Source organism: Tenrec ecaudatus, chromosome 7, assembly GCF_050624435.1.
Source record: "Tenrec ecaudatus isolate mTenEca1 chromosome 7, mTenEca1.hap1, whole genome shotgun sequence".
Taxonomy (NCBI): Eukaryota; Metazoa; Chordata; class Mammalia; order Afrosoricida; family Tenrecidae; genus Tenrec; species Tenrec ecaudatus.
This window is the reverse complement of record NC_134536.1, coordinates 36,995,307-37,021,953: the sequence shown is the minus strand read 5'-3', so window position 1 is coordinate 37,021,953 and position 26,647 is coordinate 36,995,307. Positions and strand designations below refer to the sequence as shown.

At 41.0% G+C, this 26,647-nt stretch overlaps 1 protein-coding gene across 1 annotated transcript in view; it reads right to left on the bottom strand.

The window, feature by feature from the left end:
• The window catches only part of STX7 (syntaxin 7), a 50,643-nt gene that overhangs the window by 8,152 nt on the left and 15,844 nt on the right, over positions 1-26,647 (bottom strand). Inside the window, exons 3-9 of the mRNA XM_075554530.1 lie at positions 9,492-9,561; positions 7,023-7,116; positions 6,257-6,394; positions 5,208-5,260; positions 3,786-3,882; positions 2,136-2,208; positions 48-130 (exon numbers count right to left, since the gene is read on the bottom strand). Coding sequence (XP_075410645.1) covers positions 48-130; positions 2,136-2,208; positions 3,786-3,882; positions 5,208-5,260; positions 6,257-6,394; positions 7,023-7,116; positions 9,492-9,561 — 608 coding nt within the window. The remainder of the gene's footprint in view (positions 1-47; positions 131-2,135; positions 2,209-3,785; positions 3,883-5,207; positions 5,261-6,256; positions 6,395-7,022; positions 7,117-9,491; positions 9,562-26,647) is intronic.

Sequence of the window (26,647 nt, the reverse complement as noted above, 5' to 3'; positions counted from 1 at the left end):
ACACACACACACACACATGATTAAGAAACCGACTACATGAACATTACCTGATATTCTGCTGCTCTGGACAGCTGCTGGTTTGCTTGTTGAACATGGACCTCCGCATTTTCTACATTGGCTTCTATGCTATCTTTAGAATAAAACCCACACAGAGTCAATTAGCTATGTGTTAATGCTGCAGGACGACATGCATTATTACATTTCCTTCGTGAAGGTGAAATAGCCTCAATAATCCAAAAGGGTACTATTCATATTATCACAAAGCTGAATTTAGTTGAACCATTGTATTTTCTTTGAAAACTAGACATACCACTCCCTATACCATTTATCAGGTGGCCCAAGTGAGACTTGGCAGCATTTTCTTCACTTCATTCCCCAGGCAATGCCCATGGCTTCCCCTCCATCACTGGCTATTCCTGCTTAGTCTTTGTGGGTGGTTGGCACTCCATCTGCTCTCTGAGTTCTAAATCAGCAGTCAGCAAACCTGCTCTAGAAAGTTCAGGTAAGTTCAGCTTCGCAGGCCGTGGGATCTCTATCACAAAGACTCAAATGTGCCTCTGTAGTACAAAAGGAGCCAGAGATGATAGAGTCCATAGGAGTGGGCTTCACCAAGTTCAAGTTCATCTTTTATTTCTATTTTTCCATGGACCTTTTGAGAGCCCCTGGTACACATATGCAAGTAGTTGCCGACCCACTCTAAAACAGTTGTTGGGCGCAGAACCCCATCTTTCCATCTACATCTGCCAGGGGCGGGGAGGCTCGGCCAGTTTCGAAGAGCAGACATTGTTCTTCGGTGCTGCAGAGACACTTTTGACCCAGAACACCCCCATGTGACAGAGTAAAGGCCCCATAGGGCTCTGTTGGCTATAATCGCTATGGGAGAGGATAGGGAGGTCTCTCTCTCTCTCTCTCTCTCTCTCTCTCTCTCTCTCTCTCTCTCTCTCTCTCCCTCCCTCCCTCCCTCTCTCTCTCTCTCTCTCTCTCAGAGCTGCTGGGCAGGTTCAAATTGCCAATCTTTTGGTTAGCAGCCTAGCATTTAATTATTATGCCATCAGGACTCCCATCTTAATACCTCAGCCCAGACTTCTCCCCTGACCTAGATTGCTTCTAAGCTAGAGGAGTGTTCAATAAATAATTGTTGAATTAATCAACTGGATTTTGAAAATCTACCCTGTCACCTACTGGGGCTAGAGGGAAGGGTACGGATGGACAGGCAATAGTTATATCATAGTAAAGGTGAAAGATTTCAATTAAACAAAACTCAGAAAATATATAAAATTCATCATTGAACATGCCTGGTGGCAGAGTGGATAAAGTACTTGGACTGCTAACAGAAAGGCCAGCAGTTCAACCCCAGCAGTCACTGTGGGGGCGACAAATGAAGCACCTGCTTCCATAAAGATATGTACCTTGGGAACCCTATGGACCGCTCCTCTGTCCTACAGGGCCACCACGAGTTTGAATTGAATCCACTAAAGAGCAGTTGGGTCTAAACATGCCCAGAGATACCTCCATGTTTCAAAATGGTAAAAATCAAGCACAGTAAATGATTTTAAGTTCATAAATGAAGAGCCATTTCATTGACAGTTTAAAGGGAAGTATAGTCATTGCTTTAATTTTGTCTTCTTTTCATAAAGAATCCCTAGCATCGGAGTAATGCTACTAAATTAATCTAGCAATGAGCTATTCCAATGACCAGGTAAATGGCTGCCTGTTTCTTCTCATCTAATAAGCAAGATAGCACACCGAATTCTAAATACTTCAGGTTCCCCAAAGTCCCTGGCGAGTGGTAGCAATCAGCGAATGTCAGAAACCAGGGACAATCAAAATCAACGATGCGGGCATTACAGGGCTCCTTCCGAGGCTGGAGAATCAGTGGAGCCTGATTAAATTTAATGCTTCTTAAAAAAATACATTAAAGGAAGTTGGTCATGCCAAGTGGTTACGAGTAAAAAGTAAAGTCTATTTTAGATAATGCCCAGGGTGATCTCTACTGTATTGTAGAGCCTGTCCTTCTGACTCCACGGAGCACCACAAGAGGGGGAGGAAGCAGTTGGTCTTGTCCAAGAAAGTTATCATAGGTAAAGGGCAGGGAGCCTGCTCCCAACCCAGAAAATTACATCAGTAGGGCTTACCTATCACATCCCCTTGCTCATGAATCATCATTCCCAAATCTTTAAATATTTCATTAATATCCATAATATCGGCCTAAGAGGGAGAGGAACATAATGTTATAATCAGAAATTCAGCTCCTGTTCTGAAGAGGGGGAAAAGAGAATAAACCCTAAATGACCACTCCCACATCCATGAGTGTGTATCTAGACCTGATACCTAAAGTTGGGGCATCAAGAAGCAGTTTGCTATACGCAACCCTCGGTAGACTTTACCAGGCATCTGTCTTCTAAGAAAAGTTTGTGGCATCAAAAATATCAGGTGAGGCAATAATGGATCTGTGGCATCCAGGGGGCCATGGTGTGCTGGTTTGGTTTCATGCCAAGTGAAAGTTTTATTTTATTCTGCACTCGTAAGAAGAAAAAATTCTTCTGACTTAAATTCTAATGATTCACACATCAATTTGACATTTTAAAAGAATGGAACATAGACAGAGAGTCTCACATTCATAAATCTGACAATTCAATGATGAAGAAATATATTAAAATGTTTATTTCTTCAACACATGGTAACTATTATTTTATCTGATTAAAGAACAAAACTGAAATGCTTTACTAAAGGTGGGGGAATAATTTATATCTTTGCCCCTGTGTCTTAATTTCCTGTTTGTGCAATGGTGATGGTGATACAGTAACTAATCCATGGAGGTTTGGTGACCATTGAGATCACTACAAAAGGAATTTATCACACAGAACCTAGTATATGGCAAACACTCAATACACTGGGGCCACTGTTGCTATTAAATTTAGCCTACTTCCTAGGAAATAAGCTCACTGCCATCGAGTCAGTGTCGACTCGCAGTGACCCTACAGGATAGGCTAGAACTGATCCTGTGGGTTTCCGAGACTGTAATTCTTTCCTGGAGTAGAAAGCCCCATCTTTCTCCCAAGGAACAGCTAGTGGTTTTGAACTTCAGAACTCCTAGATTATAGCCCCGGTGGCATAATGATTATGCATTGGGCTGCAATCCTCAAGGTTAGCAGTTCGAAGAAAAAAAACAACCAGCCAGCTCCTTGGGAGAAAAACCTGCTTTCTACTCCAATAAATAGCTACAGTCCCAGAAACTCACCGGGCAGTTCTACCTTGTCCTATGGGCCCACTATGAGCCGGCATTGACTCTTTGGCAGTGAGTGAGGCTTTTCTAGGAAATAGGTAGGCTCCATGGGAACTGTGATTCAATACACCTTTTAGACCTCTTTGATGTCACAAACATACAAAGGGGAAATAAAACAACTTTAAATCTATGTGGAAAGTCCCATTCATCCAGGTCTGATATGCACCATGTGCCATGGGACATCATCGACTCTCTCTGAGCCGTTATTTAACTATCTGGACAGCTTAATTCTAGATTGATATTTTCCCGACACCAAGGTAACTTTTAGATGACTCAGCAACGACAACAAAACATTGGGCAGGGGGGTCAGCAGGGACACAACTACTCATCAAGAAATTAACATTATTGTCCCAAAATTATTCCATTGTATGCATTACAGACGCAGCCACACTTATACATGTAACCAGTGTCCTCTGTGGGTCCCTCTTTCAGCAATACCGACACATCAGGAGAAGAACCGAGCAGCAGCACAGCCCAACGCAACAAGGGTAAGGCTTACTTCCAGTTGCCTAATAGACGACTCTCTCTCATGAATAAGACGCAGGTCATCTTCTGTAATCTCTTCATCCTGGGCCTGCACTTGAAATTGAGGTTGGCTAATGGGAAGCACGGAGTAGGGAGGAAGGAAAGACTGGTATTAAAAACAGTAGGACTTGTCTTCTACTTTGTAAATACTTAGTAAATAAACTATTTTGCTTTGCAGGCTCAGAGAACTGCTGCTTTGTGAAATGCTTCCGAATGCAACTCCGGTACAAGCAAATCATCATGCTTCTTCAGTCCACTGGGATTATTTTACTTTGCATAAAGATCTTACAGGTATTATTTGTATATTGGAAGCAGCATTTGGCAAATGAATAGTTCTTATTTGGTTGAATTAAATCTCATGTAAAGGAACAATCTATTTTAAACAATAATTAAGCCAACAAATATTTATTTGAACTTTACTTTTCAAATGCAACAATAACATTTTATAAATATTTTAAACTTTTTCCCATAAGCATTCACATATATTGTTTTCGATGTATAATTAACTTGGCTATTTATGATATTACATGATGCTGAACAATTTCATTCTGTTTCAGGAATGATACTGATACACTTGAAAAGTTATCTTAAGCTCTTACAGTGAATTGTAAATGATGTGGCACTTCTAGCCACACCCTCTCTTACGTCCATCAAATGACCTTTTTCCTGAAGGGTTTGGGTAAGAAGGTAGGGAGGGTACTAAGGGATTATATGATTCAGCTGTGAGTAATTGTTAACAGGGTAACACCATCCTGATGAGTATAAAGTGAGCCACTGAGAAACAAGAAGGTGGAATCTCATTATCAGTGAGAAGAGAAGAGCCAGGAATGGAGAGTGTCCTTGGGACTCCAAGATTTCTGCTCATTGAACCTCCTTCATCCAGGACACAACTTTGATAGGGAGGAATGGCAGAGGAGCAATAGCAGCAGTTCCAGGAGCCAGAACATGAGCTAGACGGACTTTCCTGCCCATAAAGCAAGTAAGGCTGAGTGCTTTTGAGCAGGCTTGTGGGGTGGAGTGCCAACGAGGAAGCTGGGTCTGCTGAATGCCCTCGGGTTGAGCCTGATATCGGAGTAGCATACCCTCTGGGCATTTACTGGCAGCCCTAAAACAGTTCTGTAACATTGTGCAAATATGACAGAGGCCAGACCAAGTGGCTGAAAGTCAGAGAGAGGCTTATCCACAGGCCGAAAAGAAACTATCATGACAGAACAGCTGTATCCTGAGCATTTCTCACCTGAACTGTAACTTGTTAACTTCCATAATAAACCCCATAATTTTTAGCACTGTCTGTTAATTCTGTGCGGCCACTGTGAACGCAGCAGAAAAGAGGAGAGTGCTGCAGGAGACAGGGCAATGGAAGGAGAGTGCTGACGGGGACAGAGCAGTTGCTTACCTTTCCCAAGATACAAAATTCTTGTCTTTGGAACTGTCCTCCGGAAAACCCCCCTGAAAAATTTAATAACAGGATGGATTGAGATTGGGTAAAGAAAGGCAATAATCATCACCACCAAAAACATCTCATGTTTCCCCCTCATATATCCTTAGCTTATTTATGAAGATGGATGGATTTATATATATATATACATATATATTTATATATATATATATACATGATGTATGAATGTCTGTGTGTATACATCTGTGACACACACATATGAGGGGGCTTCAGAAAGTTCATGGAAAAATGGAACTTTAAAGATAATAGAATTTCTTCACAAACTTTTTGAAGCCACAAGCAAGAGCGGAGTGTGAAAGGTGAAAGAGAAAAAAACTAATTTCTTAAGTCCACTGCTTCAAGGACTAGGTATACAATGCTTTCTCTCTTAATTAGACAAGGAAAAAAATTCACTAATGCTTCTCAAGGGTCAAATAATAAATATTAATTAGTTAGAACTTAATGTTGTCTTGGAACTTCCACATTAATAACTTCTGATCATTTCTAAGGAATTTTAATTTAAATTAACTAAAAATTCCACTTTAATATTATCATTTTTGTTTTCCAGGCTTATATTCACTCTTTACATTAATGATACATCCACTCTGTTCATTTCCATCTTCTTCATATCATACAAATGTGCCGTGTGACACTATTGGCATTTAAACACGGAGGTGGCCTCACGTACCAAGTCAATGTGGAACTCCTACTCAGAATGTGGTCCTGATCTTTGGGGTAAGTATCTCTCTTTATTGTTCTATTCTCTGAAAGCTTTTGCTGCACAACCTGGGGAAAATCCACCAGGGTTACATAACCTTCCCTCTCATAAAAACAGACAGAGAAACCTGAACATAAAAACTCAAAAGTCCAAGATCTTCACCGGTCTTCGTGACTTAGAATTACACATGTGCCAAGGCAATCTCTTGCCCTCTGCTATATACATGCTCTTTTCAAGTGCCCTCAGAGGATATCCGAGTCAGTTTTACGAGGCAGCTTTAAATACTTACAGACACCCTGGAGCTGGCTCGTACTCGAGCAACAAACTCCTTCTCTTTCTCAGCAGCTTGCCTCTGAACCTTCTGAAAATTTGTCAGTGAGGTAGTGAACTCCGCCACTAAGCGGTCCTTCTGGATTTTCCTTTGACGCTAGAGGAAAGGGCGAGAAACAAACCTACTGGAATCAAGTTGTGAAGTTCTATGGGATTTGCAAAAGTTAGCGATAGGGGGGACTACAGTGACCACAGCTCCCCGTATAATACTGAAATTACCATTCACTCGCCAACCAGATGCCTTTACTAATTAACCCCCAATACCGTTTGACAAGAACATTCAATGGCCTAAGTATTTACATCGAGCAAGAAAGCTCACAGTGCTATCTATATTTCTCCTTTTCACACGCCAAAGGAACGGAGTCAAGAGTTTCATGTTAGTTGTAAGCAATTCTTCTGCAGGCCTTCGACTCTCACCAGAGCTGGAAATGCATGCTCCAGGATGCGTCACACTGTGAGCAAGTGCACGCAGCACGCAGTCAGTTCTGGACGCTGGGACTGCCTACTCAGGAAGCATTTTCCCTGCACTAAATTATGGGGCAGGGCAACTGTCTTGGCAAACGTATTGCCTTATTGAACCCCTGGATACTACCTGAGAATTAAATGTATTTCTTGCGCTCGGTGAATGAATTTTCCCTTCTAATTTCTCCTAACAGTTCAAAGGTCCCACGATACATTTGATAGCTTTCACATTCAGTACATCAAAGTGTCTTAAAGCCTGATACCTGTTCGCTGGGGGTGGTGGGCAGAGATCCAAACTCTTTAATGTACTTATCTGTTTCTTTGGCAAGCTGGTTAGTGTACTGCTGCTTCTGTTGCCTGAAGGGAGAAAATGTGTTACAACCCAACAACAAAACACTGCTTGAAGCTACAACTCTGTCACTTGAATTGTCCCTGATGAATACTTTTCATGAAATTTGCTTTTTATGGACTAACTCTAAATTTTCCCCATGTATACAATGTATTTGGGTTATGGTATTCGATAAATATTGAATAAGAAATACTACATGGATGGGTCTTTCCTCACAGAAGGTAGGTAAGTTCAGAAAAGTAAACAGAAGTCATTAAAAAATAAGATGATTCAAAGTGGGAGGGAATTAGTTACTGGATAAGGAAATGTCTGCTCCTCTGTGAGAGAAATTTTGTGGTGGAGGAGCCTTCATCTGCCTCCAGCAGCTGGGATTCAGGCGAGAGCAAGTCGGGAGAACGTACTGTCTCATTCCCAAGCCTTAGGGTATATATGGGATTTACAATCCATAAATACTCAGAAAACAAAAACAGGGGAGGAAGTAATAAATATTAAGATAAAAGTACTATTATTTAAATTTGCTATTAAAAAGCTAATTTTTGGAAAGACAACACTTAATCAGAGGTAAATTATATTAGCTACCTATAAAGTGGAAAGGTTTTTAAATATTAAAGAGCTTAAGAGTAACAAGAAGGCACTTGTATTAATGTGACACTTTATAAATGACAACATCTGTATCCCTCACATATATTATTCATAAATTCATATATATGTAAATTTCACACATGTAAATTCTCACATGAACCTTTTGAAATCTTGTGTATTACAATAACGACTTACAAAATCTCATATTAAATTCAGATTTTACAAATTGTGCATCGGAACTAACATACACCACATAGCACACATCAGAAGCTTCAAACAAAAACTCGTGGGAAATTTCCATTACTTTTAAATTGTATTTTTAAACAAATTTTCTGAAGCCCCCTCATATGCACAGATTTACAACCCACTGTTGTCAAGTTGATTTCAACTGCTATGTAGTGTATAGGCCAGGGTAAGACTACCCTATCGGGATCCTCGGCTATAATCTTTACAGAAGCAGACAGTCACATCATTCTTCCTCCATGGAGCACCTGGTGAATTCAAAGCACTGACCTTTCAGACAATAGCCAACAGCTTAACAATGCTACACCATGGCTCCTTATAATGTATTATAACATAACCTAGCATAAGTATATCTATTCTAGATATTTTCTTTAAAAATCTGTCATTTTAGTACATATTATATATTCTTTAAAGTGATACAATACTTTATAAAAGTATATTAAAGAATAGCTTTCTCTATTTGAGTGGTAAGGAAGAATTGTAACTTTAGTTAGAAATCACCAAATACCTTATCTTTAAGATGCTTTTAAAATTTTTGAAAAAGGTTACAAGCAACTCTTTAAAAACACCTCAATAATCATATCAAGACAGTCAGAATTCCCCTATTAATTCCATCAAAACATTATAATTATTAGGATTAGATACTTTCATTTTACTTTAATATATTATGGCTTACTATTTTTAATTGGGGCATTTTTACCACCCTAATTATCTGTCCACTGCAAGAAAAATACAATATAAATTTCTGAAACTGTGCTTCACAAATATGAATTCTTATTATCCACCTTTAATGTCTTCCTTTTTGCAATATTTCCTCATAATTAATACTATCAGAAAATGCCACTTCCTACATATTACTTGAAATTGTAGCAGTAACGTCACTGACTTAAAATTAGATACTGAAGAGTTGGTCAAATCATCAAACCATTAAGAGATGTATTTTCCTTGTGAACAAAACAGAAATAGCTTTGAGGCTCTTTCTCACTCTAAGTGTGTAAGACACAGATGAGGAAATCTGTAAAAACAATCCAAAAATCTATTCATATAACCAAGAGAAAGTATTACTGCCATTCTCCTAATAGCACACTACATACCTAGAATATGCATCAGGCGACTCCATGAAATTTGAGGATGTAGATAAAGCTTTTGTGGGGCTAAGTTTATATTGGACATGTATCTCAACCAGATAAAAATATGGTCATGGGCAAGACCATTAGATTTCACTTAAACGGAGAAGCCTAAAGCATGATTTTCCGAAAGCTGTCAGAACTTGAAACAACCTATCAAGAAGTCTAAGAAAGCCAACCGAAGAAGTTGTGCTTGACAGAGAAGTCAAGGTCTCTCCATCGAGCACAAGAACCATAACGAACAATAACACTGTCCTCTCTGGACAGGGAAAAGATGCCACAAAGAAATACACCTGGTGGTCAATGTAGGGACAAGACAGCAGAAAAGCCCGATTCACTTTCCATGTTTTCTCTGACAGACATACTACACACGCTCCAAGCAACGCAACAGTCAGCAGGTTTTTCCTCCTTTTTTCACATTAAATACTTACAGCTGCTGCCTCAATTCAGGTGAATCTTGAGGTGTTCCAAGTTGATTTAGGGTCCTTTGTATTTCCACAGCTATTTTAATGAAAAAATAACATTTGATTATTAAAAATATTATGGAACAGACATATTAGAAATTAAACCACACAATTGAACATTTAAAAATGATTTAAAATGCAGATTTTGAAGACATTCCATTTTTAAAAAAGAAAAGGTAAATGGTTTGTTTAAAACAAATTAGTGACAATAATAGATTAATGTTTACGTGAAAACTATATGGGATGTTAACATGTGGAACTGACTTATCCAAAAATATCTTCTTCCTCTGTTATCAACAATGGCACACAGAAGTTCATTCTAATAAATGTGAAGGAAATAATGGAATTAAAAATTTTCCCCATTTACCTATGTAATAATATGGGAGAAAGATGAGGATTTCTACACCTGTGAAGATGTGCAGTCTGGGAAACCCACAGGGACAGTTCCACTCTGTCCTACAGGGTTACCCTGCATTGGAATCCATCGAAGGCAGTGAGCTTAGGGTACGGAACACATAACAACTGATTCAGGAAAGGAACTCCGGGGTATTCACTCACATAGCCTCAAATCCCTGCTGTACTAATCACATCAGAATCTCTAAAGACAAAAGATAACTTGATCGTACATAAATCTGTTTGCTTAAAAACATATGATCAACCAATAGGGCAACCTGACATTTTAACTTCCTGGCATGACGCAGTGAGGAAATGCAAGATGCCGTATGTATTTGCCGTGCTAAAATGTTTAACTTTAGTCAGGATGGAAAAAACCCAGAGCAATCTAGACTGGGCTCTGGACTTTTCAAATCTATTAATATCACAAAAGGAAGAAACAAAGATGAAGCAGCAAGAAAGGCCAGTGGGCTTTCCTCAGACTAAGACCACTGCAGCGCCGACCGCTGCAGCGCCCACAGCTCTCAAACACTCAGCCAGCTCGGTCTCCTTGTCTGACCCTGAACCAGAAACAAGCAAAGAAGCTATTTAAAAAAGAAAACGTGGAGTTTCCTTTCCCTTAAATGGTGAATACATGGAGAAATTTGAATATGAAGAGAGAAAGAAATGCATTAAACAAAAGTTGAAAAATTTCAGTAACCAGTGAACCTAGATTATGGGTATGAAAAAGTTATTGTACTATATGTTTTTCTACAGGTTTAAAAGGGTCACTTGGGGGTTAAATACTGATGCTAAATTCACAGTCCAGAAGTTGAGGAGCACTGCGGCACAGAAATTCAACGGGGAACAAACTGAAAATCCATCTCAGAGCAGAGAAATTCATATTTCTAAGAACTGAAAACATTAGCAAAAGCTCAAAATAGACAACGTACAATAAAAGTTTTTGTCCAAGTTCAAAAAAAAAAAAGCCTAAGACACTGGTTGTGTAATAGTTACACATTAGGCTTCTAACCATGAGGTCATCAGTTTGAAACCACCAGCAGCTTCTCAGGAGAATGAGGAGGCCAGATGCATAGCCCTGGAAACCCACAGGGCAGTTCCACTCTGTCCTACAGGGTCACTTCATTCACTGGCAGTGAGAATAAAAGAACTAAAGAAAAAAGAGCCATCGATTCTTTTTATTTAAAGTTAACTCATGACTTGGGTACCTTTAATACAAACCAAACTCCAACCTTAGTGGCTCTGAGTGGATTCTGACTCATAAGTGACTGTGTGACAGACAAGTAGTGCTGCCCCCGTGGGCTTCCAAGACCGTACACCTCTGCAGGAGCAGCATGCTTCCTCTTCCTCCTGACCTGGGATCATAGGCTATAGTACAAAAGCCTTTAATTGTATGGGAGGCACTAAGCAGTTGTTTTTCTGAAAAGGCGACAATAGGCCAAATTACTTTGGGAAGCTGCAATGTAACATATAGTCCCAGCATTTTTGGGGCCAGTTTCAAGGGCATTTCTCTTTGCTTTAACTTTGTGCATACGAGGTATTCCTTTCATAAGATGAATAATTTTTGTTTGTTACTTTTAACTTATCCTTGCTTGCTTGTAATTAGTTCTGCATTTCCTTCTGACATCAACATGTTTTCTTAAAACTGCCAGAGGTTAAAGCTTCTATAGCAGAGAAAGGGAGGGGCATGCAAAAAAGACAAAGAGTAGTGTGGTGTGGCCCTCCATAATAGAGCCTGCCATCTGGTTCATGTGTTGCTTAAAAAGAAAAATCACATGAGAAACAATGTTTAATAACTGACTAACCATTGGTGGGATACCTTACATCATAGTACAAAATAAATTCCCAATAAATCATTAACATAAATACTCACTTCCACACAGTCAATTCTGATTCATGGTGACTCTATAGGACAGGGTAGAACCATCCCCAGGGGTTTCTAAGATGACAACGCTTTTCAAGAAGAGAAAGCCCAGCCTTTTACCCAAGTAGCAGCTGGTGATTTCAAACTGCCCACCTTGTGGTTGGCAGCCAAGGCACAACCACTGAGCCCTCAGAACTCCTTAACATATTTATATTAGTATTTATAACATGAATACTAGAACATAAAAAATGAATTGCTATGATGACTTGTAAATGTATAGTTATTATATGATCTGAAACTTAGGGATAAAATATTACCTAGGGATGATTAAAAATTAGGTGTTTCCATGGAGGAAGATTCTTACAAACTGGCCTAGAGAGAAACAAAACAAACCCCACCAGCAGTTATTATGGAAAATATAGGAGAACAGAGCCACATGAGAGAACAGATCCACAGCATGTGAAAAGCAGCAGTGTTAATATTCCCAATACTGAAAAAAATTCCTATAAATAGCTAAGGGCCTGGGGGTAAGCACAAGAAAAGAACAAAGGATTCAATCTTGCATTTTATTAAAGGTCTATAAACATGTATGAGAAATTCAAGTCCACGGACACTAAACATTTCACTTATCTGATGGGCATAAACTAAGAAAAATAAGCAGATTAGAATAGAAATTGTTATAATCAAGTCTTTAAAACAACAGGTAGAGACTATATAGCATATGTAAAAAATGGAGGCGCAATATCTAGAATGCACAAAGAACCAAAACTAAGAGAGGCTAGACAGGAGAAAATGGGGCAAGAACAGTAATAGGACTTTAATAATATCTGTTAAATAGATGAACAGCAAAAAAAAAAATAAAAGACTGAGGGTTTTGTTTGACTGCATTTAACTTTCCAAGTTAGAAACAATAGGAAAGTATGAAACCATTAAAAGAATTAAGTAGAACTGATAGGCCCAGTAGGAACCTAAATACACTCTATTTCCCAACTTTTTGAGCAGCAAGCCCCAGTTCCCAGAAAGCAGGGATTCTTAAAAGAAGGAAGAGGTAATTGGGAAGGCCCTGTGGGATCCTCAGTGGCAAAATAGTAAACCATGAATGGCTGTTCCCCGGGAAGGCAGGGGGATGCTCAGAAATGCCACCACAAAGGCAAAACGGGTCATTCTTTTCATGGTGGTGCCCGTTCTCCTCCCATCCCCATCCTGTCTGCAGAAGACAGGGCCAAGTGACTCCAAGTAGCTTATCTGATCACATAAACCATACAGTCAAGTTTATAGAGCCACGAACAGGTCCTTGAAGAAAAACCCACCTGAGCTTCAACAAAGGTGACTTTAAAGTGGAAAGAGATATTACAATGTTATAGATATATATACACATGAAAAAACACTAGCTCCCACACATTCTTAAAGGAACATACTCTATTTCTTCACCATCCTTTTCAGTAGCACTTAGGATGCATTCTTGTTGCACTTGGGTCTACCGCCATCTAGTGGAATATAAAAACTTTATGGGAATGAACACACATCCCAAATATATATATGAAACCCACTGACACAGAATCCATTCCAACTCAAAGCAACCCTATGGTAAGATACAGCAGGGCTGTCCTGTGGGTTTCTGAAGCGGTAAACCTTCATGGGAGCAGACCTTCATGGGAGCAGACCGGCTCAGCTTTCTCCCTCTGATGGCTTCAAACAGCTGACCTTATAGTTAGCAGCCCGACACATAACCCCAAAGTGCCTTGGTGGATAAAAGGTGAAAGGAGGGCTGGAGGCATGTCTGAGCGTTGTCTCATGATAATAGGAGGCCAGAGGTCAGATGTGGCCCTCTGTGTTGACTCAGTATGCATATAGTGCTTTCCATAAAATTGTAGACAGAATTTTGTATCAATGACTACATATAATGTGGCAAATTCACATTTTTTATTGGGGAAAGGGGAGCATTTGCCAAAGCTGTTCAACCAGCACGAGGGGTCAGGTTCTGGGATATTTTAAGTAAAAGGCTAACCCATTGTCATGGAGTAGATTCTGACTCATAGTGACCCTATAGGGCAGGGTAGAACTGCTCCTGTGGGAACGTCTCGTGCTGCTCCCATGGAGCAGCGACCGTTGCCCACTGCTGACCTTGGGGCTAACAGCCCAATGTATGACCATGACACCACTTGGATTCAACTGAATACCTTAGGCTAGCCTTAGGTCTGTAAACAACTGTCTCTGCAGAACTGAGACGTATAGCTATCCTCTTCAGTAATAAACATCGGCTGACCAACTCAAAACAACCCGCAGGTGAAATAGTCAAGCATACAAAAAACCCTTGGACAGGTGATTTGTGAGCTATCACACAAGGAAGGAGTTTATCGCTAATCAGAAACCTGTTTGGAGCCAGAAAGCTGGGTTTAGAAACAGAAACACAATCGCAGTTGACCTTTGGCACTTCAGCTAATGTCTCCAAGTTGGCACTGCCTCAATAGTCCAAAAAGATAAAAAATCACCATCTCCAAAGTATCATGAAAATTAGCAGAAAACATGAGCACCTTCTAGTGAAATACAAGAACTCAAGAAATAGAGATTAATAATATGACAGTTATGGTTTTCTCCTGAATGTTAAAGAGGAACAATAAGAAAATATTTATGAGCACATTATTGATCTAATGTCAGTCATGTTTTGAGAAAATTAAAACGTAGCCTCTGATGTTATTTTTACCTCCTGTCTAATTGGCTCCAAGTCATAGTGACCCCAAATAGACAACGGAGCAAAACGCCGCCCTGTCTGCTGCCAACCTGACCATTGTAGCCACGCTTGAGCCCATTTTGCAGTCACCGTGTCAAACCATAGTTTGAGAGTCCTTTTTTGTCTCGCTGACCACTGGTTTACTATGATGCCCTTCCCCGGGGCCTGGTCTCTCCCCTGATAATACGTCCCAAGTGCGTGTTGCCATTCATTTTTGTAAAGCGTATTCTGACATATTGTTTGCTTTTAGCACGCAATGGTATATATTCTTTTACAACACCATAATTTAACTGCAGTATTTCTTCCATGTTCCTTATTAATTACCCGGCTTCTCCATGAATATGAAGTGAATGAAAACACCATGATGTAATCTGTCCCCTGATTTCCTGGTTGCTGCTTCCTTGGGCTTTGACTGATTGTGGGTTTAAGTAAAATAAAACCTTTGGCAACTTTAATCTCTTTCCCTCTTATCATGATGTGAGTTACTAATCAGTTGTGAAGATGTTTTTATGCTGAGGTTTAACTCTAACGAAGGCTACAACGAAGGCTAAACTCTGGTTTTTATCAGTATGTGCTTTGAGACCTCTTCCATTTCAGTAAGCATGGCTGTGTCACCTGTCTATCAAAGACTGTTCAGGAACCTTCCTTCATTGCTGATGCCATGCTACAGTCTCGTATATTAGAGTGTTTCAGATCATTTCCTTGGCATACAGACTGAAAATACAACCCTGACACACACCTTTGCTGGTTTTAAAGCCTCTTGGTCTATGGAAAGGCTCTATATGAGCCCAACTTAGGGTTCTGGATTGCCATTCTTCTCAATGCTAGCCCTAGTTTGTTAGGATACACACAGTCAAAAGCCTGTGTTGCACAGTCAAATACAGTGCAGATGAGCATCTTTCTGGCATTCTCTTCTAATCCATTTGAAACCAGCAGTTAAATTGCACCATTCTATGTCCCCTGAATCTTTTGAATTGCCGTATATACTCGTGTATAAGACGAGTTTTTCAGCACAAAAATGTGCTGAAAAACTGTGGGTTTGGCTTATACATGGGTCAGTGGTGCCCCAGCGAGGTGTAACATCTCGCTGCCCCCCAACCCCACCCCACCCCCAACTGGACAAGCGCCTGGTATCTTGTGGGTGACTGCCCTTTCTCCTCATTCAAAGCCCCGCTGACACTGCAGAGCTTTGAATGTTTGCTTACTCACATCTAACCAATCAGAGCCGTCCTATGACGTGCATCTTTGAATAAGCCTTTTAAAGACCGTGTGCGAAGGATGTGGAATGAATGGATGTCATCTGGTCAAACCCGACTAACAAAAGGAGGAAATCTCATGAAGCCTGACATAGAGTTAATAGCAAAGTGGGTTTGAGATGCATGGGAAGACATTCCAGAAGACATGGTGCGACGTGCCTTCCAGAAATGTAGTATTAGTAATGCTATGATGGCAGTGAAGACTGCGCTTTGTATGAAAATGACAGCAGTGATGGTGATGATGGCGATCTCAGTGAGGACAGCGTCTATGATGACCTCACACCAGCTGAAGCTCTGCATTGGGATACGGATGATGATGAGGAATCCAGTTTTGAAAGATTTTAACTCTTTACATTTTAGCTTGGTTGCTGATTGAGCTCCGGGAATAGTACTCATAAGGCATCATTGTTGATACCCTCTTGTTTTTGTTGAACCTACTTTCCACTTACTGTGCTGGTTTACTAATGTTAAATGACTTGTTGTCCTTTTATTTATGTTTTTTAATTTAAAATAAATATTTAAATACATTATCCCACTGATGTCTCAATTTTTAGTCATTTTATTTTCATTTGTTTTGATTATTGAAATTCACCAATAGTTTCTGCATTTTCCACCCTAGGTTTATACTCAAGTCAATCAGTTTTTCTGGTTTCCCAGGTAATAATTAAGTACCTCGGCTTATACTTGGGTCGGCTTATATTCAAGTATATACGGTATCTTCAGCATAATTTTCCTCACATGTGATATTAATGATATTATTCAATGATCTCTACAGTACATTGGGTTGCCTTTCTTTCAAATAGGTGCACACATGGCTGTCTTCTGGTAGCTAAGTAGCTATCTTCCAAATTTCTTGGCATAGATGAATTAAGTTTTTGCTTTAACAATATCTCAATTCGTATTCTGATAATCCCTGTACCCTTGTGTTTCATCAATGCATATACAGTAGAGCTTGGATTTTTTCCTTCAATACCACTGATTCTTGATCATTTGTGACCTTCTGGGATGGGTGACCACTGAACCATTCTTTTGGGTATAGTAAGTGTATATTTCTGCTCTCCAGTTCTTTCCGTTGGAAAGAAGCTGAGTATATGCTTCCTGTTTCGTTCTCTAACTCCAGCTGTTTGAACATATCACGTACTACTTTGTCTTCTAAGAAGTCCCACTTGGAAATCAGTTCAGCTCTTTGGCATGCTCGTTTCCGCCAATTACTTTAGCTGCTAGATGTTCATGTAAAAGTTTCAGAGGATCCCTGACATCTCTTCTGTTCTTTACTTGCTTTCCTGTTTTTGTTTGTAAATTAACCTTCACTGTCTTCATGCAAGATGCCCTTGATGTCATCCTCCAATTGGTCTGAGTGTAAGTGTTGCATAACTTCTGCTAGAATTAGTAAAATCGTATTGATAATGGTATCAGTTAATATAAGACAATAACAGACCATAATTAGGAGATAATCAGCCATCTGAGTGACAAATATCTAGCAGGTAAATGCTAGTGATACAGTTCAAACAAATGATATAAGTGAAACAGAACTATAAAAATGAAAAACACTAAAAATTAGGAGAAACAAATTTCCTTCTAATCTCAAATCTGTCCTCCTCAATCCAATTCTGTTTTAAGAGACAATTTGGAGTATGAAATGAGGGGAAATATATGGAAACATTTGGAAGTGGCATTGTTTTCTATAAGAATACAGGATGCTATTAGGAGTAAGTTTACTAAAATTAGAATTAGAATACAAACTTATTATCAAGTACAAAGCAAAGAAGAAAATACATGTATCACTCAAAAATATTCTTATAAGCTAGCTGAAGAAAACAAGTAGAAGAGCAATATAAGAAGGCTTTAAGAAGTCAAATGAGCTTATTCATTTATTTCGTATACAAGGAAATGTAATATATATATATATATATACACACACACACATATTGAAAATGGTACTATAATTCTACAAAGCACATAGCAAAGGCAAAATTTTTAAAGACTCTGGAACACAGATACGAAAATAATGGTGGGCTTTTCCCCAATGTGTTATCTGTTTCATATGATCTTGTGACTCCGGCAGGGAGTTGATCTTCTCTAGGTAAAATCATGGAAACCAACCATGAAAACCGAGGAAGACAGATGGATTTTCTAAAGGATGGGTCAGCACACTTGCTACTCTTCTCCCCTCCCCAGCACTAGACTATGCACAGATACAGCCTACTGCCGCAGAAGCATCTCAAACTCAGAACAGAAATGTTTGCATTCAAATTTTTCATTGGGTTTTCTTCCCAGCTATGTCAAAGGTAGAAGAGAGCGCAGGTGGACAAAGTAGGAATTTATGGCAATTTAAAGCTCTTGTAGATTAACAGTGGGTTTTATCTGAAGGCACTATTCTTAAAATAAATCAACAACTGGACCAATTAGATATTAACCTTCAGCAGTCAGCAGATGATAAGAACTCAGAAAAGGAGGGGGCGAATGGGTGTGGCACTCAAAGAACGTATTCAATGCCACGAACTTGTACCTAAACTACTTAATTGAATGATTACAAAAGTAGGGCATTCGAAAACTGTCTGCAAACAATACTTTGGATTTCCACCTGAAGAAAACACTGCAAGCCTTCTCACTCTTTGCACAGAAATTTCAGTCCTGGGATTTTATCCCACGGACCTGCTCAGTTAAACTACTCCGAGGTAGCCTAGGCCAAGAAGTAACAAGGCTCAGAGGAGGAGCTGGCCCCTTGAGGATGTGATGTCTGTAAGCAATCAACATGCAGGGATGTAGCAACCACACAAAGGACTACAAGGAAACCTGTGGGAAAGAACAGCAAAGCCAGCTGCAAAGAACACCTGAGAGGGGTAAAAATGTTACCCAGAATATCAACACCTTTTACGATCAATGAGGCAATTAGAGTACACAAAAGAACTCCCGAATGAGTTTAAGATGTACTGTGCAGTGAGGAGTAAAACTAGGGAAACTCAGGAAAGAAAGGGGGGACATTTTTATACAAAGATACCATGACCAGGAACCACAGTGAGCACACAGGCAGCACTGTGCATTATGCCTCTGCAATACCCACGGCCAGCTTTCGGAGTTTTTGGTGCCCTCACTGGCTCTCATTTCCGCGTTAATGGTTTGGGCTCCTGGCTCTAACACCGATGCTGTCTTTGGGAGCCTGAGTCGGTCCCGACCATGGAGTCCCTGGCCTATGCACAACAGAACAAAACTCTGCACGGCCCTGCACCTGCCTCACAATGGTTCCTGCGCCTGAGCCCACTGCTGGAGCTGCTCTGTCCATCCATCTCATTGAGAACCGTCCTCTTTTTTCGCTGCCCCTCCGCTTTACCAAACATGACGTCCTCCAGGGACGGGCGCCTAACGCTATGCTGCTGCTGATTCTTGGTAAATTTAATACAAGTTTTGATTATGTGTATTCCACCATTTTGGCCTTATTTCTGTGAATGATTTCCTTCCAATAATCTTGTCCTTCACTCATCTTAGCCATTCACTTCAAGTTCGTAAAAAATATTTTCTCATTATGAATAACTATGATTTCCATAATTAGTTTCCTACATACCACTTGTATGTAACCACCTCCTAACATGTTTAGCTCACCCCCACAGACATGCTGACTTTACCAGTCCTCTAATCCACCAGGCCCTAAAGACCACGGGTTCGACCACTTTGACATTTCCCTTAGCCCCTAATGTTTTCACCTGCCCCCGACTCAGCTTATCTCCTGCACCTTCAATCCTCAAATTGCTCCCTCCCTACAATTTTCAAGCTCAGCTCCCTTTTTCTTAAACACTTGGCAAATCTTAAGACTCTCATTGTACCCAATGTTCTGCTTCCTCTAGATCTACAACATTACTCAGTCACAACTCGGGGTTCCCCTCAGTCACAGTGTATGGCCTCAAAACTGCAAAGTACTAGCCAGTGTTGGTACCCCAGCCCATACTCTGTGCTCCAGACACTTGTCTGACCCACCGGGTGCTCCCCGCTGTGGGTCCTTGGCCTTGCTCCCCTATGAGGTCATTATTTCTCCAAACACCATAGGACTTGCTCCCTTACCACTTGTAAACATTTGCTCCACTATCTGCATCACGCTACCTCGTTCTCATGTACTCTATCAATGCAACCCCCTTTCCAGCACACTGGACCTCTGCCCAGACGTTTGGTTGCTTTTATTGAAATCTATGTCTCTACTTGGTGAAAAGGGAGGGGGACAGAACTGCCAATGATATAAGGACGGAAATGTCACACACAGTTTCAAGAAACAAAAACTAAACAGCGAAGCCTTACTGCTGCCGCCGCCTCCTCCCCTGGCATCAGGAGGACTACATGTGCCCGGCGCTGTCCCAGGGCACTTGAGTAGCTATTTACCAATAAGGAGAAACTGTGTTTTATAGGGTTTTATTTTATACTTCAACTGTACTGACCAAATTAAATACATTTAAGGTGTAAGAGTCTGATTCGATTACAATTATTACATTTAACTAAGTTGAGTGGTGAAACGTGCATAGCAAATTCTATGCGCGTGGCACATCACTTGACTGGATCCACGTGGATCTCAGAAGGATTCGATTAAAGAAGCAACAGAAACCATGAGCGCATCACCTGAGGAGAAAAGGACCATGAGCAGGAGAGTCACTGTCAAAATCTTTGAAAACCATAATAAAACAATCGAAGACAATGAGGGTTTTCTCCTCAAAATCTCAAACAAATGTTTGCAGAAGTGGGGTTGTGGTAAACAGACGTTATCAAATGGCATTTTAGAAGTGAGGTAAGAATAATAAAACATCTAAATTCCTGAGCAAGTCCATAGTTTCGGTAAATTGATTGTTTCTCAAGACTAGTGTCCTTTAAAAAAAGAGAGCGAGAGGTGGGTGAGATGAGCTTCCTTTTTGTGCAGTCAAGTGATAAGGAGCAAAAACAAGCTTCTTCCTCAGGAGAAGCCTAATTAAGAGAACTGTTATTATTCTCAGAAGTGACAAAATGACTCATCTTTACAGACAGCTTTTCATTTCATTTCAAAGTCTGATCAATGTTAGGGAAACAAATGTCACTTCTTATTAATCAAAGAAAGTAAGAGCCTGGCCTTGGAACCTAATTACCACCCAAACTTTCTTTTTTATTATTATCATTATTTTTAAATCATTTTATTGGGGTTTCTCACAATTCTTATCCCAATCCATCCATACAACCACCCATTGTGTCAAGCACATTTGTACATTTTTGTCATCATCATTCTCAAAACATTTGCTTTCTACTTGAGCCCTTAATATCAGCTCCTAATTTTCCCCCTCCCTCCTCGCTCCCCCACTCCCTCAAGAATCCTTGATAATTTATAAATTATTCTTATTTTGCCATACTGCCTAATTCTAAGCAAGCCTGTGTTGGATGAATAGCTTTCATCTGCAGGAGACAAGGATGAATAGTGACAATAAAGATTCATTTTCAACATTTTCATGATACTTCTTAAGTCTCATAATACAAGCGTCAGTCCACACTTGATGCAGCACTAGAAAAGTCCTCAACGGCCCTGGCATTGCAGGGGCTCAGCTGCTAACCGAGAGGCTGCCCGTGGGCGCCACCAGCTGCTCCACTGGAGAGGGATCTGGTGAGGAAACCCTGGGGGACAGTTTTACTCTGTCCTTCCGGTCCCTATGACTCAGAATCCAGTCTACCGCAGAGCAGGCTGGTTTAGTGCATTTAAGAAGTTCCTATTTCCCCAAATTTTCTAGAAAAACATACACACCAGCTAGTATGCAACCTTTAGCAGAATTTTTTCACCACAGATTCTGGAGAGTAGGCTTTACGCTGCCCATGCGTTTGTGCTGTTCACCTTTCACACCATGTCTTCTTGGCTCACGTTTTTAATTTTAATATTGTTACTCAAATGCTGGAATTCTCATCTATGTCGGTGGTAAGCCTACTATTATGTGTACGTATGGAGACATTTTCTCTCCTGGCCTGTGTTTCACGGTCAGCTGTTCCATTTCTACTTCTCAATTTCCTTGAACTTTTTCCACACTGAAATTCCTTGTATTGCTTGGCCCTTACAATTCTTCCTTCCCCTACTAACTGAAAAAACAGTGCACACATACCTTTGTGGAACTCCAGCTGGTCTCATGAATGGCTGCTTCCACTGTGGGCTTAGGAGCCTGCACTGGAGGCCCAGGCAGGCTGACAGACCTCTAAGTAGCAGAAAAAATCATCTTGTGCCTGTGAGAACCTTCAGATCTCTTAAAAAACCTCTAATTAAAAGGATAGTCTGTCAAAACTGGAAAGTCCCTTAATCTAGTCCACAAACAACGAGGACGACAATGACCACAAAAGACAAGTCACGTCCTGGAAAGTTAGACAGCTCACTCAAAGTCACACTGCTCCTTGGATCTGATTTCAGGAAGCGCGCGTGCTTACACACAGCTTGGCCTCATTCGAAACTTTTTCTCCTGGCTCACCGATTTTCCTAATTCAACACCCTTCTCCAAACATCAGATCCTGATCATAAACCGCAACTTGAACCCCAGTAAGATTCCACTGTGGCTGAACCGACGACAAAGGGAAAGCCTGGCGAGCACTGCAGGGCGCCCCTGTCGGAGAGCGTAGGCGTGTCTGCCACAGTGAACGCATAAATAGCCTGTGCCCTAGTGAGCCAGCTCTTCACGGGGTCCTTACGCAGCAAAGCCATGGGCAAGACACGACATAGCAGCATCGCCCGTGAGGGTGGGGAACACGGAAGCGGTGCAAATGCTCACCCACACAAGTCGGTTCTGCCTGAGAGGGACCCTCTGTCACACCGGAGGAAACAGTGCCCGGTCCTGCACCGTCCTCACAGTGTTATGTTTGGGCCCACTGTTGCGCCCATGCGTCTGTCAGACCATCTCCGAGGGTCTCCCTCACCAACGGTAGAAAGGGTAAATAAGCTGTGGTCTATTTAAATATGAAATGCGGCAGAGAAATGAAAACAAATGACCTGCAATATCCTACATGTTGCAGCTACATAGATGTATCACACAGACCTAATGCGAAAACCAAGCCCCACACAAAACAAAACATACACACCACAAACCCCAGGTATCATCAGCAACAGCGTGTGAAATCAAGACGCTGCTTATGGCAATGGCCGAGGTAGGCACAGGGTAAAAGAGGCTTCAGGGGGCCAGTCAGGTTTCATTTCTTAAATCTGAGTATGACCCTTTCTGATAGAAAACTGGTATATGCACTAATAATCCACATCCTACTCAATATGCATTATATTTGTTTTTAAAAGTTCCAAAGTATTGAGGGGTTTCAAAAGTTCACGGGAAAACGAAATTAAAAGAACTTTCCTAGGAACTTCTGAAGGCCCCTCGGCGATCCCTCCCCTTAGTTGTGTGGTGGGTTTCAATATTTTATTCTGCTTCTTTCAAACCCATGACACTAGACCTTCTTCTGTGCGTTCTGAAACGTCTGTGTCTATGCTTGTGAGCCATAGACCCCTGGCCCTGTGACGATGTCCTACTCTGGCTGCCCTTACTGAACAGCCTTAGCCGTTTCAGCCTGCAAAGCCTCGCTATCTGTGCAGCATATTTCTGAGGTAAAACTGTGCCTCAATGGCAATTTCAGGGGGATGAGAATGGCAAATGAGTATATTATCTCATTTCCCAATAGTGTAATAAGATGCTCTCTTTTTACAATCATCCTGATCGCAGACTTGAGAACTAAAATAGACCAAACTCACTGCCACTGAGTTGACTCTGACTCGCAGTAACCCTGTAGGACAGGGTAGAACTGTGGTTTCCTAAGGCTCGTAAATGCTTTAAGAGAGTACAAAGCCTTGGCTCCACCCATGAAGTGGTGGCTTTGAACTGGTCACCTTGTGATTAGCAGTTCAACACATAACCACTATACCACCAAGGGGCCCCTCTTTTGAGCACTGGGAAGTAAGCATTTTAAAAATTTAGCTCTTGGATGACAGTAGGTTTCATTTGCATTCCATCTCTAGTTTACTTTGAATCACTAGATCCCTGTGGTAAGAGAGACTAAGTGTTACCTCAGGACTGATGGCAGACAAGGCCTTTGCCTTGTGAGTAAGGGAGCAACAGTGACACAATAGCCTTGCCAACACTGCTACAGAGTCAGCAAAGCAAGCACACCCAGAGGGCACACGTTTTCTCCATCTTTTTAAATGCCCCATGGAAAGATGCACAGAGAAAACCCTCATGAAGTTCCCATTTACTGCACCTCTTTAAAAGCTTACCCTTATCCAGTCACACTATTTTCATCGAGTTATAGCTGGACTTAACATATTCATATTTAAATATTTAAAATGTTGAGTGTAAATTATCTGAATAAGTTCACATACTTTACTACTAAGGCAGATAAAATTATAAAATTTTTCCAAGTAGTTTGACAAAAAATATATAAGTTTAAAATGATTATGTTTCATATATTCTAGTTTTTGGCAAAGAATCAAGTACTAGGTGATAATATCAGTCAAATAAAGGGACTTTCTTTTACATTTTACTAAATAGTATTCATTAATTTTTTGGTCTTCCAAGAATCAATCTTTGTTATTTTCTCTTGTAGAATCAAGCAAATCATACAACTCAACAGTTTCCAAGTGCTCCCTTATCGTAATGAAATCTAATCTGAACAAAAAACTGTTCTCACTGAGGCACTAAGGAAGACTGGGGCTTTAGTTGAACAGGTTTACATATTCAAACTACACCTGTCAATCTAAACTGTTCCCTTACCTAATCTTCCCTTTACATTTCTTTACTAAAGCCATACAATTCACACCGAGGCAAACTTCCACAAAACGCAAAAGTACAGGAGAAGCGCAACCAAAGGTGGCACAGAGCCTCGCCTGACTGGCTCACGTCCAGTATTGTTAGCACCGCCAGATGGGGGAGAAAAGTGAACCGAGAGTGGGCACTGCTTTCTTTCACTTCCACGTGATTTCCGCACAGCCCTTCGCGGGGACGCTGGACTTACAGACAGTGAGTTACTCAATCTAAATCTTCACTTTTCTCCATCTAGACGCTGGAGCTCAGGATCAGAACAAAGTACCCCGTGCTGGCTGCGTTCATGAAATTCATAATTCCGAATTGCAGATGAGTAGTCAGCCTGCAAGGACTCTTCCCCATTTCCCTGCTTAGCTCAGTTTTTAATGATCAGAAGTCATCAAATTTTCCCTCAGATGTCATTCAGAATCAGAACTGCCCTGGCAGGGAGGGGCTCTAGCGCCACCCTTGAGCCTACAGAGTGAATGGGTGGCCCTCTTCCTTCAAAAGCCCATTCCTTAGACCCCATTTCTTCCAAAATATTTCTTTTGCAATTAAACCTTCATTTTCTGCTAGCTACTTTCTTCCTTACTTCTGGACCATATCTATTAGTATAACAGTGGTATTTTGTGGTAGAACACAGACACATGCACACCGTTTCTTTGAAACCCCTACAGTCGCCGGCTAGTTGCCTACAAGCATCTGTTCTTCCCTCTCTCAGATGGGGCAAACACCAATTGCCGTGAGCACACAACAATGCAGCTAAAAGATGCTTGCAGCCTTCCGAGCAGCTAGATGTAGCCATGGAAGCAGCAGTCAAGAAATCAGCACTGTACTGCACTGGGAAATTCTGCCACAAAAGACACATGTGACGTCCTACAGAACAATGTCACTTTGAAGACTGATTCAGACCATGGCATTGCCAATAGTCTGAGATGCACGTGAAAGCCGGACAACGTGAAATTAGTAGAACCGACGCATTTGAAGGAGGTTGCTGGAAAAGAACACCAAAGCACCACGGACTGACACAAAAACAAACAAATCAATCTTAGTAGTGTCGCTGAGTGCTCATTGGAAGAGAGGCTGGTGAGACTGTCTCATGTACTTTAGACCTGTTATCAGAAGAGACCTGTACCTGAACCAGGTCATCATGCTTTCGAAACAAGCTCCTTGACACAATGGATTGGCACAGCGACTAACAATGGGCTCAAACTTAACAACAGTGAGGCTGGTGTAGGACCGGGTCACTAACAGAAGCAGAAATGAGGAGGAGCCTGTGATGGCAGTAGATGGGACTCCCTCCCTCCCATTTGGCTTCTACTTCGCACATGGACACAGTTTTCAATGTGATCTGTGATCTCCACTTTGCCAAACCTGATTCTCAGCCTCTGGGCAGCATTAGGCACAGTTGACGCCGTAACTCATGCCTGAAGCATCTTTTTCCATCTCGGGAAATCCACCATATCCTGCTTTTCCTTCTGATGCCGCATTCCCTCCTCCGACTGCTGGTTTCTTCCTGGCTCTCCCCAAAGTTCACGGTTTTAAGGCCATACCTCTTTTCTCTTAACTCTGTTCATGAAACTATTATAGGCCTGCAATTGTAAACAGCATCTATACTCTGAAATTCAAGTTTATTTCACAAACTCAATATTTGACATCCCGGCATAAGATGTCTAAAAGACACCTCAAAATTTACTTGGCCAAAATAAAATTCTTCCCTGTTTCTCCCGAGTCTTAGTCCTTCCCATCTCAGTACCTACTCCTCACGACCCACGCAGCTGCGCAAAGCAAAAAGGATGGTGCCATCTTTGACGCGTCTATTTTCCTCCACCCCCATCTACCTTCATCAACAAGGCCTTGTGGCTCTCCCTCAAAATGCATCCATCACTTGTCTCCTTTTTTTGTGTGTTGCTGCTGCCAGTCTTGTACAAGCCAACATCAATCATCTCTCACTTCTGTGTTCCCCTCCTGGTCCCCCAAAGTCTAGTCTCTAACCAGCAGCTGACAGTCTTTACAAAATGCAAATCAGATGGTCTCTCTTCCTTTCTTAAGATCTTCTAACCGATTCCCACCTAGAACCCAAATCCAAACCCTCTGCACGGCCAAAAAGTCCCAATGTGACA